Source organism: Eublepharis macularius, chromosome 12, assembly GCF_028583425.1.
Source record: "Eublepharis macularius isolate TG4126 chromosome 12, MPM_Emac_v1.0, whole genome shotgun sequence".
NCBI lineage: Eukaryota > Metazoa > Chordata > Lepidosauria > Squamata > Eublepharidae > Eublepharis > Eublepharis macularius.
Genome location: NC_072801.1, coordinates 26878409 through 26896733, shown reverse-complemented (window position 1 = coordinate 26896733; position 18325 = coordinate 26878409). Strand labels below are relative to the sequence as shown.

Sequence of the window (18325 nt, the reverse complement as noted above, 5' to 3'; positions counted from 1 at the left end):
GACCGCAATCTTATGCAGAAAAATTTAATTTATACAGACTGGAGAATAAGAGTAAATTTTGCTTGGAATGTCAGGCTTTTTTGTTTTAAGCATAAAGTGTGCAACACTTCGTGCAGCTGGGGAAATGATTCATTTTTTAAAAAAGAGAAAACACAATTTTTGACAGTATGCATTCATATATTTTCACCCTGCTTTTCTCCGGGACCGAAAGCAGCTAACATCTTTCCCCCCCTCCTCCATTATCCCCACAACAACCCTGTGAAGTACATTAGGCTGAGAGTAACTGGTCCGAGGTCACCCAGAGATCTTCCATGGTGGAATGTACTATTCAAACCCGGATCCCCCCAGATCCTAATCTAACACTCAAACCATTACAGCATGCTGAGAGTTGGCATCACTACATTCACTTAGCCAAAGGAGCTGGAAGAGGAAAACTGAATTTGGCCTGAATTGATGTTTAAATAATTGGCGGAAAAATCAGCTGTTCGGCACTGTGCCCCATTTGGTATTTTGCTCTTTCAGAAAGATCAGACAGAACTAGCTTTATTCTTCTGATCCCACTCAGATATTCAGGGTAGTTTTTCAAATGTTTTTGACCTCATGTCTCAATCTGCCATCCTCTCTAACCAACCAAAAACAAGCGGCGGTACCCTAAACAGCTCTGATTTTCCTAACTTTCCTGGCAAGTCACAGGTTGGAATGCACAAGGTTGGTGTCCAGTAGCACCGTAAAAAGCAACAAAGTTTTCCAGGGTAATAGCTTTCAAGAGTCACATACTGACCAAGGGAACTTGACTCTTGAAAGCTTCTACCCTAAAAATCTTGGTCTTTAAGGTGCCACTGGACTCATCTTGCTCATCTACTGCAGTCCTACACAACTACCCACCAGAAACGATCTTCAGTGTTGGAATGCCACTCACCCAAGGTTCTGCCCCTCGGGAGAATATCCAAAAGCCTTCTTTTGAAAAGAAATACCACATAGGATAGCTAATTAAAAACCCTTGATCTTTAGCCTTCCCACTTCCCCAAGGTGCCCATTAATCACACAAATCTTCCCTTGGCCAGCAGATGGACAGAGGGTTGAAATAGTGGGCACTTTTACAAAAACCTTCAAATGACTGTTAATGATTCCAGTGCTGGAAAGCACAATGTATTATTGATGCCGTGTATACAATATCCTTCCTTTTGCTTTTAAAGGTTGTTCAGTGACCCACTCCGTTGATCCATATGAAGCATGTTTGCAGATATTTGTTTACTGCATGTGACTTATTAACTAGTCCCAGGAGAAATCTTTTTCCCCCAAAAGGCAGAAAACGTACCTGGCCACCTTTCCTCTGGGCTTTTGAGGTCGAGTGAGCATATTTCCAAGCCTTTAAAATAGTTGCTAGCCTTTTTGATAAAATAAGGTAGCCAAGATGCTCAACTCTGCATCTGGTAAGTTTAGTGCTTGGCATAGAGTGAATACAGACTATCCTTAGTTGACTAGCCTCATGTTCATCTCTTTGCTACCAAGCACCTTTCAACTGTTGTCACAGCAGTTGCCCAAACCTTCTTAAATACAGATTTTTAGACGTTTCTGTCTCATAATTCTAGGCTCTCTTTCATTCCAGGTCTTACCTTCGCCTCCTGCTCCATCTTGTGGGCTAACAAAGTAATGCAACAGGAACTAGCAAATACAATTACATCTATTTGGACCACCTTCTCTCTTTGCAAACCAGAAACTCGCGCAAGAGGAAAGTTGAGAACAGATGAATGAAACTTGTCATTTGTACCCTACTGTTAAGATGAAGATGAGGGCTGCAGTCTGCTCCTCTTAGGATTAAACCGTATTGTGTAGAGGGACTTACTGTCACATGGGCATACACAGGACTGGCTTAACATGTATGGGGGGATAAACTGAAGGGTGGAGGGCCATAGATGCCTCCTACCTCTAAAATGCATTTTTTCTAAAATCTCCCTGCCTCTTGCTCTGGGACAGAAACCATGGATGGGGAGGAAATAGAGCTACCTCTTGAAGAGATAGACTCGGCCAGGGTCTCTAGCTGCTGATCCTTGCATATGACATTAACTTTATTTATGGCGTTACATTTATTTATTTTAAACATTTATTTTATTTCTACTCCACCTTTCTCCACAATGGAGACCCAAGATGGCTCACATAATTCTCCTCTCCTCCACTTTATCCCCACAACAGCCCTGTGAGGTAGGTCAGACCGAGTGTGTGACTGGCCCAAGGTCACTAAGCAAGATTCCATGGAAGAGGCAGGGATTCAAACCTGGGTCTCCTAGTCCATATCACCATGTTTAGCTTGCACATTCCACAGCTAACAGAATGGTAACATTCTGCAACCAAAGACATGGTAGGATTAAATCAGGTGTAAGATGAGCTATACAGAAAGGTGGTGGTGGGGGTGAGTATAATTTTAATTTAAAAAAAAGTATGCCAGGAAGCCCCCAGAAAAATGTCCTCATGGAATCCATGAGCCCTGGGTCCTCCTTCAATATGGCCAACTTTACAGGGGTACGGTAAGCACTGCTAAGGTAATGGACGTTTATTATGTACATTTCAAGTGTCATAAATACCATGTACTATAATTAAATATATGAAACACTCCCTTTGATCAAGTGATGCTCTCTGATTTTATTTACTTAAATGCAGCATTCTATACAAGGAAAAAAAAGATTTCAAACCCTGACAGGGAACTATAGTTCTTCCTAAATCAACCAGAATTAAAAGATTTCTCCCCCAATACACTGTACTGTACGGAAAATAATCTCTCCCCTCCCTCCCCCCCCATTTACAGCGTGCCCCACGCAGTACGGTTATTTTTAATTTGCGTATCTCAAACTTCAGAACTGTACAATTTGTTTACAAATCACACTTTTTCCTATGAAAAGTTACAGAAAAAAATATTGCCACATTTTATTTGTAACAAAAAAATTAGATTTCTTTTTAAAAAACACAAACATCAGCCATAACTTTATTTTTTTTTTAAGTGTGTGCTTGGGAGGAAAAGGAGCAAGGAGCAGAAACACAGGTATGTTTCTGTGCAAACAGGAATTCTGCCTCCTGATGTGTTAAACTGCATTTGGCGCTTAAAAGGAAAAAGTCAGTTGATTGCAAGAGATGGATCCATGCAACGCAAATGGAAATTTCAAGGCAGCTTGAATCTGAGAAGGGGCTGGATTCTTTAGCTGCAACAGCCACTACCAAACCTCACACTAACAGCATTAAAAGAAGAAATCAAGTTGGCTATCAACATTTCCCATCTTAGAATTTGTTGAGAGTTCTCTGAACCAGCTTCTACCTTACGCCTGGGGTCAATTTTATTGTAGCAGAAATGGCTGTCTGAACCAGAAACTCTTGAGAGGAAGACGTCACCTTTCTTTCTGGGGTGGTGGTGATTTATACCAAAAGACAGTTCCAAAATTATAAAAAGTGCAAGAGCCAGACAAGGTAAAAGATCTATAGCTGCACGGCTTTTCCTTCTGTGCCCCTCTGCTAATAGATGCTTAAAGCCTTTTGCTGATTTTTGCCCGCACTTAACAATGAGCAGATGCAATAAAAGCAGAAGGTCCACACCCTTGCCTCACTGCAAAAGGAAGGGACTGCTAAGTGCCCTTTCACACCTGAGGTTGTGAATTTGTGGGCAGAAGACCAATCACATCTCTTGGCTAAAGAACTCCAGCCTTGCCTGTCATTAGCTGGGCTTGCCTTGATGAGAAGCAGAGTTAAAATCTAAAAATGAAAAAGCAGCAAGGTGCAAAAGGGGAGGGAGACTTGAGATGCTCCTGACCCCTACTCCCCAGGAAAATAGTTCCCATCAGGATGTAAGGAACAGGTGTGTTTGTCTTCCTGACCTGGCAATCCGGAAGCTGCACATACTCCCCTTAGCAGAAATAAAGTCTTGAATAGACTGAGTATATATACTGATAAAAAGGAATGGAGAACTAAAGGGGTAGAGGGAAGAAAACGCCAGGGCCAAGAAAAACCAGAGAGACTTAAAATCCAACCTACTATACCAGTGTTTGAGAGCCAAAACACTGTGATACGGAGAACTAGGGTGAGGAGGGGAGGTAAAGTGGGAATTAGGATTTTTAAGCAATTAAAATGTAGGTTCTAAACATCAATCCCCCATCGCAGACTCTGACAACAATCTCAGCCTGGGACAAAATGAGGCAAAATGTATAGTTGCTGGGAGGAGACCAGACTGGTAGGTGAATAGAGGTTGCTTTGCTAGGGTCACTCAGCCTCAAAACATGACAAGGAAAAGCATTTAATATTGGTTACTAACGACAGGTCCACATGCTGGAAGGCAAGCTGCCTTTAGGTACAAGACATCACATAGAAGGAAGGCAAGACCTGCAAGCTTGCCAGGTGAGCCCAGATCTCGCAGAGGCACTAAACTAAATACAATGAGCAGCTCTCATCTCCCTGCCCTCTCACATCTGCAGCACAAACCCTCCTATTCGGCAGAAGGCAGGTGATTCCCAACAAAGCAGAGATTCGAAGCATAACTTGGGAAGTACCAGACTGTGTTAGAGAAGTGGAGCCAGCCCCTACGGACAGGATTCTTGCCAAACCCCAGTTCCTAAAGCTGTAATTCCTCCTCGCTGGTCTACCTCAAAAGACAGACTGTGCCTACATTAAAGCCTGTGTGTCAGAAGGTCTAACAGAATCTGTGACAGTCTTATGGGGCAAAAGTCCCAAACGAAAACAGACGTATTTCTTTAAAAAGACCACAAAAAAAAAAGTACAGGAACAAGCCATGAGGGAGATTTCTCAAGCCAGCCTCGTAGCTACAAAAGCAGTCTCTCCTGCATTTTTCCTCTTCGCTAAAGGAAGGCTGGTGTGGGAGATGCCCACAGCGGGTTGTGCTGTATGCTGTTAGTGTGAAGGGCTCAGCGAGGGCTGAGGCTTCTAGCCCAGCTGCCACCCCTGCTCTCTGGTCCTTGCTCCCGCCCCTCAAGGAGCCCTCAGATGGCAGCCCCAACATGGAACAGCCAAGAAAATCCTTCACAGACTGTATCCTTTCTCATTAGCAGCGCAGAAAAACAGGTGCTCCCTAGCCAGAGCTAGTAAGATGGAAAGGGGGTGGAGAGGATTCTATGGCATTTAACAGACCAAAAAAGGGGAGGGGGAGAAAAGGGGTAATAAACCCTGACACTAAAGTGCAATACGTCCTAAACGCTTTTGTCCTCAGGTGTGCCATTTGAAAAACAGGATGGTGGTGGTGGTGGTGGTTTGCGAAGCTTTAGATTTCCAGTTGCTGTAGAGGGAGCCTTTGAGCAACAGAAAAAGTAAAATTAACATAGGAGCCAGCTTAAAAGACCAGGAGCCCTTTGGTGCAGGGTGGAGCAAGGAAGACCCTAGAGAGTGCATTTTGCGGCATGCAGTGTGGGGTCAGAAGGACAGGAATCAAATGCTGTAATCAAATGCTTAAGCAGCAGCACTGGAGCACAAGGAATATTCTTAATCTTTCAGCAAACTCAAACATTGGTTTTTTTTTTGGCATCTTCTAAATCCACTCCAGCCCAAACACCTTGCAGAACTCAGCTTTTTTTTCTGGGTAAAAGGGAAGTTGCTTCTGCTTTTTAGAGGCACACCCATCTGCCCAGGAAAAAGGACAGATGGCACCCAACGGACCCAGGTGGTAAAACGGAAAAGGAAAGCCAGATCTATTCCAGCCTTTCCTCAGCCTAAAAAAGGCAGGGCAAGGGGAAAGGGATATGAAAAGAAGCTGGATGAGAAATAGCTGTTGGGAGGGGAAGGAGAAAAAAATAAGATTTCACAGCCTGAATGCCAGTTTCATCAGCTCCGAGAACCCAGGGAGGAAGGGGAGGGGGAAGGAAGACCGCACTCTCTCAATGCCGCCTCATTTTCACTTTCCGGGCTGGGCTCCCATCCTCCTCTTCTTCATCTAAGTCCTCTGTGTATTCGTAAGACTTCCGCCAATAGTTCTCTGAACTGAAGTGGCTCCGCCTCCTGTGTTTGGGCAAGAGGACTGAGCGCCTGTTCTCCTCTTTATCCATTTCTAAAATCCGAGGCCTATGGGGAAAAAAAGGCAGCCAGGTAAGCAGGGGATTGGATAAACTCCTGCTCTCAATTCCTAATTCTTTCCTAGAAATTCTGTTCCATTTGACAGGGCTATTTGGGGATGTACATATATTTACGAGGACTCACATCCTGCCCTGTCCTAGAACCTAAGGGCAGGTGATGAAGGTTGGGGTGACCCAAAGGGCCATTTTATTACTGCAGTAAACTACCATGAGAATATTTCACTAAAAAGCATAGTACATACATTTACTAAAATACAAACAGAATACCATTAATGCCAAAACTTGAACAGCAATTCAGAAGATCTAGGCTAGAGGGCAACAAATCTATTTTATCTGGAAAATGTACATGCCGCCTCTTGAGGAGGCTTGCAACTAATAAACCTGGACTCCACTCCAACTGAAGGTATGGCTCACATCATTCCTTGAAGCTACACAACTCAAGAACTCCCCAAGTGGCTTTCCTCCCCCTACCCCCATCACTATTTCAGCCCGGATTCTCTTACCGGTGAGCGGCATCCGGATCCGCTTTACGATGGGACCTCTTTGGCTTCAGGATGGAGTCCCTGTTGCTCCCTGACAAACGGTCAGAGGCATAGCCAGGCATCAGCACGGAGCTGCTCAGGGATCTTGTCTCTAGCCGGGGAGCATCTAGTCTGGTTCTGAAAGCAGGACAGAGGGAGACAAAGGGAATTGTGCTGGCTGAATAACACCCCATGTTGGATCCAGGGAGTTTTTTGCCTAGAGGATGTGCAGTGAATTGTAATATCACGCGTAGGAACGTATGACTGTGTACTGTAACCACCAGATCCCACAAATCAGACTCATTCCAAACACTTATTCCAAACACGCTACAAAGCATAGAAAGCTGCTGTAGCACAGTGGTTAAGTGGTTCGGCTGCAAATCAGCACTCTACTGGTTCAAATCCCACTACTGCCATGAGCTCAGTGAGCGGCCTTGGATCAGCCACTCCTCTCAGCCCCAGCTCCCCAGCTGTATTGTGGGGATAATACTAACACTAACTTGTTCACCTCTCTGGGTGAGGCACTAAGATGTCTAGAAGAGCGGTATATCAGTGCAGTTATTATTATTATTAAGGGAGAGTTTTGAGGGTGTTGTGAACGGTTTTCCTTTCAGCTCCTCACAGGGAGTTCTGCAAGTCATCGACAATCAGTTTGGCCAAAGTACCATTTTGCGTGCGCATGCGTGCATGCACACACATCCACATCAAAAAAAGTAAATTTCTGAAAATTTTGAACGGCAGCAGACCGCCAGGCTTATTGTACACACCACTGCCCCGCAGAAATGCTACGCAATTTTGCCTAATAAAAGTGAAATCACTTTGCCGTAGTTGGCTACAGTTTAACATGCTCAAGAACTAGCAGTAATAAGAGCACAAAGCAATTTCTCTTCTTGGAAACACATGTGCTACATTGTTGAAAAGGGTTCACCACTTACTTCCTAAGGATGATGACCGCTCTTCTTTCCTTGATGTCTTGTGGTCTAATGCAGTGTGTAATTTCATCAGCTGCGTAGCCACTGGGGGAAGAGAGAGAGAGAGAGAAAACCAACTAGTCAAGAGGGATTTCAGATCCAGCCAACTTATTTTTTAAAAAGGCCATTGCTCTTCTGGCTTCTAAAATGCCACTGAATGCATACACAGCTATGGCTACTGGTCATGACCTTTCCCAAAAAGTCCCTCACTGCTGCAAACTCTGCCATTTTTCCACATTTACGAAGAGGTCTGTGATTACTATTCCACCCTGGTATTCTCCTCTTGCAAGACCCATATAGAAATATTTGCCAGATTCCAGTCACAGCTTTGCCCCTGCCCATCCCTATAGCTAGCCACAGGCCAGAAACAAATGATGTGCTTGGTCTTCTGCCACGCTTCAATTCACACTGGTACTTGCAATTTTTTCCTAGTCCTTATATCCCTATAGCAAGATTCCACCTTCTTTCTTTTCTCACCATAGAGACCATCAGCTCAGATAAACATGCAGGAAACTGTTGTGGGAAGGATGGGGAACAAGAAAGAGGAGGGGAGGGTTGAAGAGGGAGGAAAAAGAAATTCCTACCACTGTGCCCAGGAAAAATCCTCTTCAGGGGGAAAGCAACAGTCATCTGCTGTGCCATTTGAGATCCTCAGCAGGAGAGGACCTTTACCACAGCATAGCTATAGAGGACTGCCAAGATAATAAACACACGCATTTCTGTGTACCAGACCCATGTCTGGCACACTAAATTCTAGCAAGATGACATTGTAGCAGTCCTGAAGGCACTTCACATATTTAACAGAGTTGTCAGCAAGTATGACAACTTATATAAGGACTACTTTTGACCCGTGGTTATTGGAAGGTTAATTCACCAGTTTTGTTCAAATGTTATCAAATGTTGTCAAAATCCACTGCAACCACAATAAAGTATTTTTTAAGAGTATCATCCTTTCACCTCTGTCTCAAAGTAGACTTCCAGCAGTACTCAAGAGGTGAACATATGAAGGTGCTTCACCCCAAGCTAGACCACCGAAGCTCAGGGCGATCTACTCTGACATGGAGTCATTCTTCAGTGTGTCAGACGGGGGAAGGTCTTTTACCTGCCCCTGGTGTTTTAAGTGAAGATGCTTGGGGACCAAGTTTGGGACCCATCCTACACAAGAGACAAGTGCTCTACATCTGCCAGTAAATACTCAACATGAGTGGCCAGCTCAGGGCATTAAACAAGCCCTCTGGGGATAAAACAAAGCCCTCAGCCACTGAACAAGCAAAGAGGGGAAAGTGTCATGAAACTTAATAACCTGCTGAACGCACGAGGAAGCACACTGTTGTCTTGAGAGCTGAGAGGCTGGCTGCAGAAGAGAACCGTCTGAACAGGCACACGCTCATCTTCAGTCAGCCCAGACACAGAGCAAGAAAACATCAGTCTGGACATCATAGGCAAAAGCTGTGTGTGTGTTGTTGTTTTTTAAAAAAATGTTAATGCTTTAATTCTAGAATTTATATAAGGACTTGATTTCTACACTGCTTCTTATGACCATAAAAAAGAAATAAAGACACAGGCACAGAAGCTTCAAAGACAGCACTGGCAAAAATAAACAGCAGCAATGAAATTCTTCTCTATTAACAAAACCAGGCTTAACTGCTGTGGCACGTTGTGGGAGTTAGTATCATTGGAAGTGCAGGTTTGGCAAGCACCAAGAGAAGAGATTCCCAGTCTCCTTGCAGGATTACCATTCCCTGGCCCAGGCATGGCTATTCAACTAGTTAAGGTTTGTACGGCAAACGCAGCTCCAGCATTTATCGCTGTGACTCAGCACCCAGGGCTGGCTCTCTCAAGTATTCTGCGAACAAAGCTTGCCTGAGATATGGTGACATTTTTGTTAAGAGGTCATGGACATACTTGCAGAGAGACACTGTACAACAGAAGTTAATTCTAGTACACTTATTTTGCTGTTGCACCTTACTTGGAATGCCTTTCCCTTGGAGGCATTGGATCAGCTGTCTTTCTGGCACTAGGCGAAGACCCATTTATTCTCCAAGGGAGAGTTGTTGAGGGAGGGGTGTGAGAGGGAGAATAGCAGTTGTTTTTTGCTTGTTTTCCCCCTTGCTAACTGCTAGTTAGTATTCCTAATAGTTCTTGCAGTATTGGTTTATTAACTTCATTGATACCCACAACTTCCTGGCAGAAACCTAAAACAACTTACATAATTTTCCTCCCCTCCACAACAACCCTGTGAGGTAGGTTAGGCTTGGAGTGTGTGACTGACCCAATGTCACCCAGCAAGCTTCCATGGCAGAGCAGGGATTGGAACCTTGGTCTCCCAGATCCTAGTCTAACACTCTAACCATTACACCACACTGGCTTTCTTTTTCCGGCTGTTTTAGGTTTAAATGTAACATGTTTTTTGAACAATTTATGTTTTAACATGTTGTTTCCTGACTGAAGAGTGGGATATAGATAAACTGTAGAGCTTGTTGGTTCCCGGAGTGTTCAAACTCCTTCTTGACACTAACAAAAAACTAAATAGATGGTTCTATTTCGAGTCTTTGAGTGATGGAGTAATAAAAGCCTCCATGTAGGCATGCCAACCCTAACATTCCCAGAAGCAGCAAACTCTGAACATTTGCTTTGGAAACAGAATGGTCTGAAACTGTCCTTGGCAAGGGAACCCTGGTTCCAGAGGGGAGCATTTATTCCACCTGTCCAAAGCCCTACGAAAAAAGCTGCTTGCTGTCTAGAGCTTAAAGCACACTCAGATGTGGTTGGATATATGTGGCAGCGAGAAAACAGAAAGCAAAACCAAGTCCTCTTCTCTGTAAGGTCCCCAGTGTCACTCTTATTTTTCCTGCCCTCCTCTTTCCTGCCCCACCCTGAGTGAAATACACAAACTTTTATGAACCTGGAAAGCAGACTGAAGTTGCCAACGCTTCCTCCAAAGATTAACAAGAGCAGTGAAGGCGTCATGTGCTTAAGAACCAAGAGGAAACAATAAGGAAGCTGCCAAGATTAGACATGTAACCATCTTCCCTACAGCACTGTAAACAAGACAGGTGACTTCACTGGCTTCTGCAGATCGCAGCTCTGCGGACAAGGATCACTGACCAAGCAGTATTCAGAACCACAGGGCTGTGAGTGACATGCCACTGCTATTCCGGGTCACTTTCCCCTCCAGCCTTCTCAACAAGAGCTGTATTTAGACTGCCTACTCCCCTCCTTGACTAGGTTCCTGAAGCCTCCCCATTCACGTGATCAAAAGGACTAGTCAAGTTTGCCAGGACCACGGCAGTCCTATAGGCACCGGACGCTCACTTGACAGACAGCCCTGACCATCTCTGCCCCAGGCCCACCCCTTTGGCAGAATGCCTCGTAAGTTAAGGTTTAAGAGCTTGTTAGCTGCTGCCATCAAAGTAGTTGCTATCTTTAAAGTGCATTACTCGTTTGAAAGGATACTGGAAAATATGCCTCGGGTAGAACAGGAATGCCAGGGCAAGCTGGGCCAGACTGCAAGCTGATAGCCCCTTGAATGCACATGAAGCTAACAGAGCATTCTTCAGATAGCTTTATGTGCTTTGAAAGCACTTTGGAAGGAGAGGGAAAGTGTATGTAAGCATGCTGGCTCCACCCCACCTATGCGTGACGGGCCGTCTCACAAACATGGAGTCTCCCACACTCAGTGACAAGGAAAGTTTTAAAAGAACAGTCCTCCTATGCACTCTGCACACACACAGGCACTATGTTCAAAAGGCAGTACTATGCTTGTTCTGTTTTCAAGGTGGTTAATATAGCCTGCAGAGGGTCTGTGAGTCAGCCCACGGATCTCTCCAGGGCAGCAGCGTTACTCTAACAGCCACTCTCCTGGGTCCCAGCTAGGAGGCCTTATCCTCCTTCCTCCCATCACCTCCTACTGGAAATGCTGGTGACTGAATCTGGGACCTTTGGCACACAAGGCAGGTGATGCAGCCATGATTTCTCCACTTACTTTAGAAAAACTGTGATCCTAGAAGAGGCTCACAGTTAGGATCTTGTTGCCAACATTGGGTGTGTGTGTGGGGGGGGGGGGAGGAATGGACTACTGGTTACCGTACAGCCAGGATGCTGCCATCCCTATTGGCAGGCAGCTTATCACCAAGCTCTTCTCTTTCATTTCGGCTTGGGAACTTTGAAGAGGCAGAGCTCATGTCCATACAGAAGTATTCAATTCTAATCTTACTCCCCACCCTCAAATAACTGTTCTCTTCTTGAACAGGAGCTCCAGAGGCACTGCAGTATACCAACACACCAGGTTCCTGGCCAGAACAGAACAAAACTTGCAGCATGGAATCAGGCAGATAATCCACTGAAGCAAAAAACAAAAAGCCTTTTTTATATTAAAAAAAGAACATTTCCTGGTCACCTGCAGTGAATAGCCACAGGCAACAGAGGAGAAAGCCTGTGACGATTCTCTTTTTGAATGTGGGTAGCTCAATAGGGGTGGGAAGATGGGCTAGCAAGTTTGGTATCCGTTTTGCAAGGCTGTGCAAAGCCAAATACACAGCAGAGCTGGCAGACTCGTGTTCATAATCTTGTTCCTGAAGATATGGCCACATCAAATATGCAAGCCTAACTCTCCATACCTGGTGACCTCCTATCCCTTATAGTCAACTGTGCCAGGAAAGGTGGGGAAGATAAAGAAGAGGAAGCAACCAAGCCCAGTTGCAGACTGATGCAGAAATGACACTGGGCCACAAAATGGGCCCCATGACAGCTAAGCACTGCCCACAGCCACCCCTACAACTCATACCTGCTTGCATGGCAGGAGTAACCTGATTTCTATAAGACAAACACATGCACAGGTTTGGCGTGGCCAGTTTTCCCCCGCTATCAACCACATTCAACCTTCTTTGCTAGCAAAATGCGTCAGATACATAATATTCCATTTTGAGAGCAGTAGCTTCCCACATTAGTTTCTATGCAAGCCTTTTGTTCATGCACACAAGGAACTTCAGGGGCAGCACTTTAGCCCTTAAGGTGCTTTATTATTAATGCACCTGGACTCTGGTGCACGTACGCCTCTACCAGGAAGAAGAAATGCCTTTCTGACCCATGTGGAGATCACCTTACAAATACAAGCTGGGCGTCACGTTACCCACAAATGGCCTTTCAAACAGGAAGAAGCATTTGCTCCTCTGACCAAAAAATGTTGCTTGTCCTCTCCTTTGTCACAGCAACCCCAAACCACTAGGGATATCTGACTCACCCTGGCCGAGAAGTGGCTTTGGCTTACAAGGCTATAAATACAGCCGCTCATAAGCTTAACCTAACCCTACATCACAAGCCCTTTCACACCTAGCACCTGGAAAAGGATGCTGCCCCAGAAGCATTGGATGCCACCAGCAATACAACTTAGTGCTAATTGTGCATTTATAAATTCAGTTCTCGGAACAAAAGTCCAGAAGCTGGAGGAAAGGCAGGGAGGGACTTCCAGAAAAATGTACTTTGCATTCCAGAGTACCAGCGTTGGCCTCACTGCTAACAAAAGCTACCTTGGAGAGGTCTTTCTAAATTACTCAACATGCAAAGAATGGAATATTGGGCCCGGAAGCTTTAGCAGACAAGGTTTAAAAAGATGTGCTCTAAAAGACATTGTACATTTGTGAGAGCCAGTAGAAGGCCTTGAAATTAAGGACAAACAAAAAAATAATAATCAAAAAAAGGGAAAAATAAATCAAATGCCACCCACAGTCTATGAAAGCAGAAAGAAATGCTGCCCCTGAGTAAAGTCAAAGGTGAACTGGTGAATTAAAAACAGTTTAAAACTTTTGAGTGCAGACCTAACTCTCCCCTACACAGGCTGATATTGCTGTATTGTATTCAAGCTATTTTTTTAAAAAAGAATACTGCTCCTTAAGGACTGATTAAACCTGCACGGTTACTTGGTTCTAGGGCAACTGTTCCTGTTATGAGGGATCTGTGTGAGGCTCATAAAGTTACATGGACAGGCTCTGTCCTTGACATGTGAAAAACTGTCATTCGTTGCAAGCTGCTGAACTCCTTAATTTATCATTCTAGCTCATGTTGTGTTTCACTGGTTCTGACACTTCTAGCCCTCAGGGAACCCTTGCCATATTAAACATTTTCTGGGAAACCCTTGTGAATTGCGGAAGATTCTGAGGTTCCTGCATGATGGCCAGGCTGGCTCATGACAGAATAAAGTATATAAGGAACTCAAACATTCAGCATGTGATGCAATGGCAATACAAACTTCCTGTTCCTCTCAAACTGACAGAATTTGTCAAACCCCCAGAGATTATCCACTTGTTCAGTTACCTGAGCACAGTGACGCTCCCTCTTCTCACAGGCAGGAAGAAGACTGGCTCAGAGACCCGGATGGGCTTGAATTGGAACTTGCAGCCAAAGCAGAGCGCCGAGTCACTGAAGAATGACACGGAGACTATAGGCCTCTCAAAGATGTGAATGGGGTCCACATGGGAGACTATGCAGCCCCCCGGTTGGTAGTCGTTAATCACAGCGCTGTTCACAAAGCCCTCGGGGATGACCTGGTGTTCCACCAGCCGCCGGATGACGAGGTCGTGAACCCACTCGGGAATGACATCCACCTCCCCCCTTGGGTACAGCCGCTCCTGACCAGGACCTCGCCGCTGTAACTGTGACCCGTATGTGTAGCCCTCCCCGAAGAAATATTTGTTCCGGAGAGGGGCCCTGTCCACCGTGTGCTCTTTGTAAAGTCCCTTCTCGGCCCTGGAAACCACCTCATCAATACGAGCTTCGATTTTGGCGCACTCTTCAGGGCTGAAAAGGCGGAGCTGTCGGATGCCGCTCTTCACTTTCTGGGCCTCTTCCTCCTCCCGCTGGCGCTCTTCACAATCACTGGGCTCCGAGTCAGAGTCCTTGTGGTACTTGCGCTTTGCAGCTCCGTAGGGGGACTCTGTGGGGTCCCGCTGGCTGCTGCTCTTGTAGTTGTCTCGGTAAGGCATCATTGATTTCAGCTTCTCTCGCAGATCTGTATAACCACTCCCAGCCATGGCAAGGTCACAGGCCACCTTTGCCTCCTCTACCGAACTCCACAGTGTACGGTGCGTCTGGCTGGTGAGCAAAAAGCGCCGCCGCCATTCATGGCATTGTCTATCCTAGCAAAATAATCTCCAAGAGGAAAATCAGAAAATCCTAAACCTAAGTTTCTCCACGCCACGAACAAACTAATGCAACTGCCTTTCTCAATGTGCAGAATGCTCCACTCTTCTAATATAAAAGCTCCTTACCCCCTAGAGTAGAGGCAAGGGGTTTCTGATGTTTTGGAGAACTAGAAAAAAGTTATGAACACTGCATTCCTTCCAAGTGCCAGTGGAGCAGACAGCTTAGCTCACAGTCTTGATACGCAGCAGATCCAAACACACTCCCCAGATGTGTACAAGGACAATGAAGCACATTTCATCTGTGGAAAGAATTACAGAAGTAGGATGAAGAGATCTAACTCAAGGAAAGGATGAAGCAGAGATGCAAACCTTGAAATGCATCCCACCCCCCCAGTTCAATGGAAAATACAGTTGTAGGATGAATCTGACCTGTCTTGCATAACATTACCTCAGATGCCCTCTCCCCAAGCAGCTTCCCTCCCATAATCCAGGCCACGCAGCAGATGATTTCCCCTCTTCATCTATTTCCAGGACAACAGACTAGTCTATTTAAGAGCCATTTTCAATCTCAACCAGGTTAGAAGCAAGGTAGGGAAGCATCCTACTAACTGGAAAGTCTAAATCCCTTTTTAAAAAAAAACACTGGGATGAAAGAAAGGAAACAAGACAGTGAAAGAGTCGCCAAACTCCTCTGGAGCTGGAACAAACAGAGGCCCTTGGGGCCAGCTTTGCAAAGTGTGTGCTAGTACAGGACACGTGAAAATAAGAAGCCTGCAATCCCTCTGAGGAGTACTCTGGGTTCTTCCCTCCCAGCTTGGCAAGAAACGGAAAAACGGAAACATAATGAAGAACAGAAAAGCAAGGTCCCTGCTTAAGAGATGACAAGGGCCATCATCCTGCCCATGCACGCTGCTTCTGCACTCGTCCATACTTCCCAAGGAGCAGAAGGGTGGGAAACCCCCATACTTACTACTCCAAATTCTTCATTCTCCCCCTTTCCCCTCAAGGGATGAAAGGAAGAAACAAGATCCTCTCCACATCCTTATTAGGAGGATGTGATAACCAAACCCACTCTCCTCCTGAGGACCAATTTCCTGAGGCCCCACATCTGCACCCCACACACATCATTAAGGGAGTAAAAAGAGAAAGCCTAAAATGGCATAGCATCAGATGGAGCCTAGGAGATGCAGGTTCAAAACATACACTTTACCGGATAGCCTGGGGCTGGCCAGCCACCCCTGTCTCTCTCCCCCTAATCTCAGATAAAATGAAGAAGAATCTCTGACTGACTCTGTCTTACCCTTACCTACCTCTCAAGGATATTTTGAGAGTAAAATAAAGCACAGGAGAATCCTGTCTTCCTAGTAGGTCCTTGAGCCCATCACTTTTACTCACCCTCAGCTCCCTCTCAAGGCTGTTGGGAGAGTAAAAGAAAGCAGACTGACACACAGCATGGGGCTGTACCTCAGTGGCAAAGGACCTGTTTGGCATGCAGAAGGTTTCAGGTTGGATCTGTAGCAGCTCCAGTTAAAAGGACCGGACAGCAGATGGTACGAAAGACCTCAACCTGAGATTCTGGAGAGCCACTGCCAGATTGAATAGATAATACTAATCGTGGAGGATCATGTGTATATAGGAGTCATGAGCACTTAAGCCCATCACTCTGTCTCTCCCTAACCTACCTCACAGGATTGTTGTGAGGATAACATGAAGCAAAAGAGGGCATGCCCTTTCATCTTAAACATCCTCACAGGGCTGCTGTGAGGAAAGAATGGAAGTGCCTCAAGAATCGCAAACCATACTGGCTGGCTTTGGGCCCAACACTCTGCCTTGCCCTAACCTACCTCACGAGGTCGTTATGAGGGTAAACGGAAGCAGAGAACAACCACAAGCCTCACTGGACGGCCCCGGGCCAGCCCCCTTCTCTGCCTAGTCTGAGGTAGAGAGCCCTGTTGGGATCTGAAAAGGGGAGCTTTGAGTCCCAAACGCTCATCTCCTGAAAAGCTTGTCAGCCTCTAAGATGCCCCCGGACTCCTATCCTGCCGTTGTCTCTGCCTAGACTACTTCCCGGGGCTTTCGTGAGGGTAAAGAGGCGGCTGACGCAGGCCACCCTGGGCTCCCTGGTAAGAGGAAGGAAGGCCCGGAAATATCAGACACACAAGATGCTCTCCTTTCCCTCCCACCCCAGGAAAGGCCCACTGAAGAGAAAAGGTGCCCCAAGGAGGAGGCAGGCGCCCCCCAGCCCTTCTGCAGGAGAGAAGAGCAGCGGCGGCACTTTCCGCCCCCGAACCTCTTTCCTCTCCCTCGGAGCAGCGGACAGGGAGCTGAGGCCCGCGGCCCCGAACCTCTTGCCCTGCCCGGTCCCTGATAGACTCACCGCGCGCGGCCGGCCGGGCTCCCTCCGCCGCTTCTCAGCGCCAGTCCGGCTCCAGCCTGCCTCTGGACATGGCAGCGCAGGCCCGGGACGGGGGGGAAGAGGTGCCGGGGCTCAGAGGCGCCGCTCGTGCCGCCGCTGCCCGAACTCCCTGGCTACGTCACCAGCGGCCGGCCCGACATTATAAATAACTTCAGGGGCATCCTCCGCCTCCGCCTCAGAACGCCAGCCGACGCAGACTGCGCAGGCGCACGCCCTGGATCGCCGCCAAGTGCGCAGGCGCACCCGCCCGTGGCCAGGAGCGAAAGGGCGGACGCGGGGACGGCGACGTTCTTCGACGTCATCACAGCATTCTTTTCCGCCGGCGGGGGGTAGAGGGCGCAGGCGCCGAGAAAGTACGGCTATACTTCCGGTTCCCGATCGAATGCTTAGGTTGCGTTCTTCAGCGAGTATTTGTATCCTTCCAATGCCATTTCCGAATTGGGGAAATGACACAAAAATATAATAACACAAACAAAACAATAAAATATAATAAAAAGTATATCAATATAATAATGTGTTATATGTATAACAATTATATATAATAAAACGTAATAAAAATGTAAATATGTAACAATTAAAATGCATGTAATATATAAAAATGATAAAAATATTTATTACATAATTAGATATGTAATAAATAAATAGGAAAACATAACAAAAGAAATATACCAATAGAATAAAATGTTTATTTATTTCCTTCATACCTAACTTTTCTCCCCAATGGAGATCTAAAGCATTTTACATCGTTCTCCCTCCTATACTTATCCTCACAACAACCCAGTGAGGTAGGATGAGCAGCTCAAGGTCGCCCAGCAAGCATCCATGGCAAAGTGAGGATTTAAACAGGGATGTCCTATATCCTAGTTTGACGCCCTAATCACTACATGGAATAATCAAAGCAAAAATAAAATAACGAAAAATAAAAATGAAAAACTAAGTGCAAAAAATAATTAGACACAACAGTTCTAAAAAATAGTGATAAAAGTCACGATGGTCAACTAAAGCAAAGTCAAAAAGTTTGGGGGCGGACTGTCCATTCTGCAGCTCCTGCCCAGCATATGGCGGCGTTCAAATTCAACCGGAAGTGAAGGGTGCGTATTGCATTCTTAGTGCATCTCACTGCGAGTCCGCGCGCGGAGTGACTGCTTAATGCGCATGCTCAAACCAGGAGACGCGTGCGTGCTAAAGAAGCGTCTCTATGAAGCATCAACACAACCAC

The 18325-nt window shown here is 46.0% G+C and overlaps 1 protein-coding gene across 1 annotated transcript; it reads right to left on the bottom strand.

The window, feature by feature from the left end:
- Window positions 1-2536: 2536 nt before the first annotated feature.
- ALKBH5 (alkB homolog 5, RNA demethylase) lies at window positions 2537-17286 on the bottom strand. Its single transcript, XM_054994803.1, has 5 exons — window positions 17068-17286; window positions 13864-14989; window positions 7516-7596; window positions 6563-6718; window positions 2537-6048 (listed from the first exon to the last, which is right to left on the bottom strand). The coding sequence occupies exons 2-5, from the start codon at window positions 14577-14579 to the stop codon at window positions 5865-5867; spliced, it is 1137 nt and encodes a 378-aa protein (XP_054850778.1). The 5' UTR covers window positions 14580-14989; window positions 17068-17286; the 3' UTR covers window positions 2537-5864.
- Between the last annotated feature and the right edge of the window lie 1039 nt (window positions 17287-18325).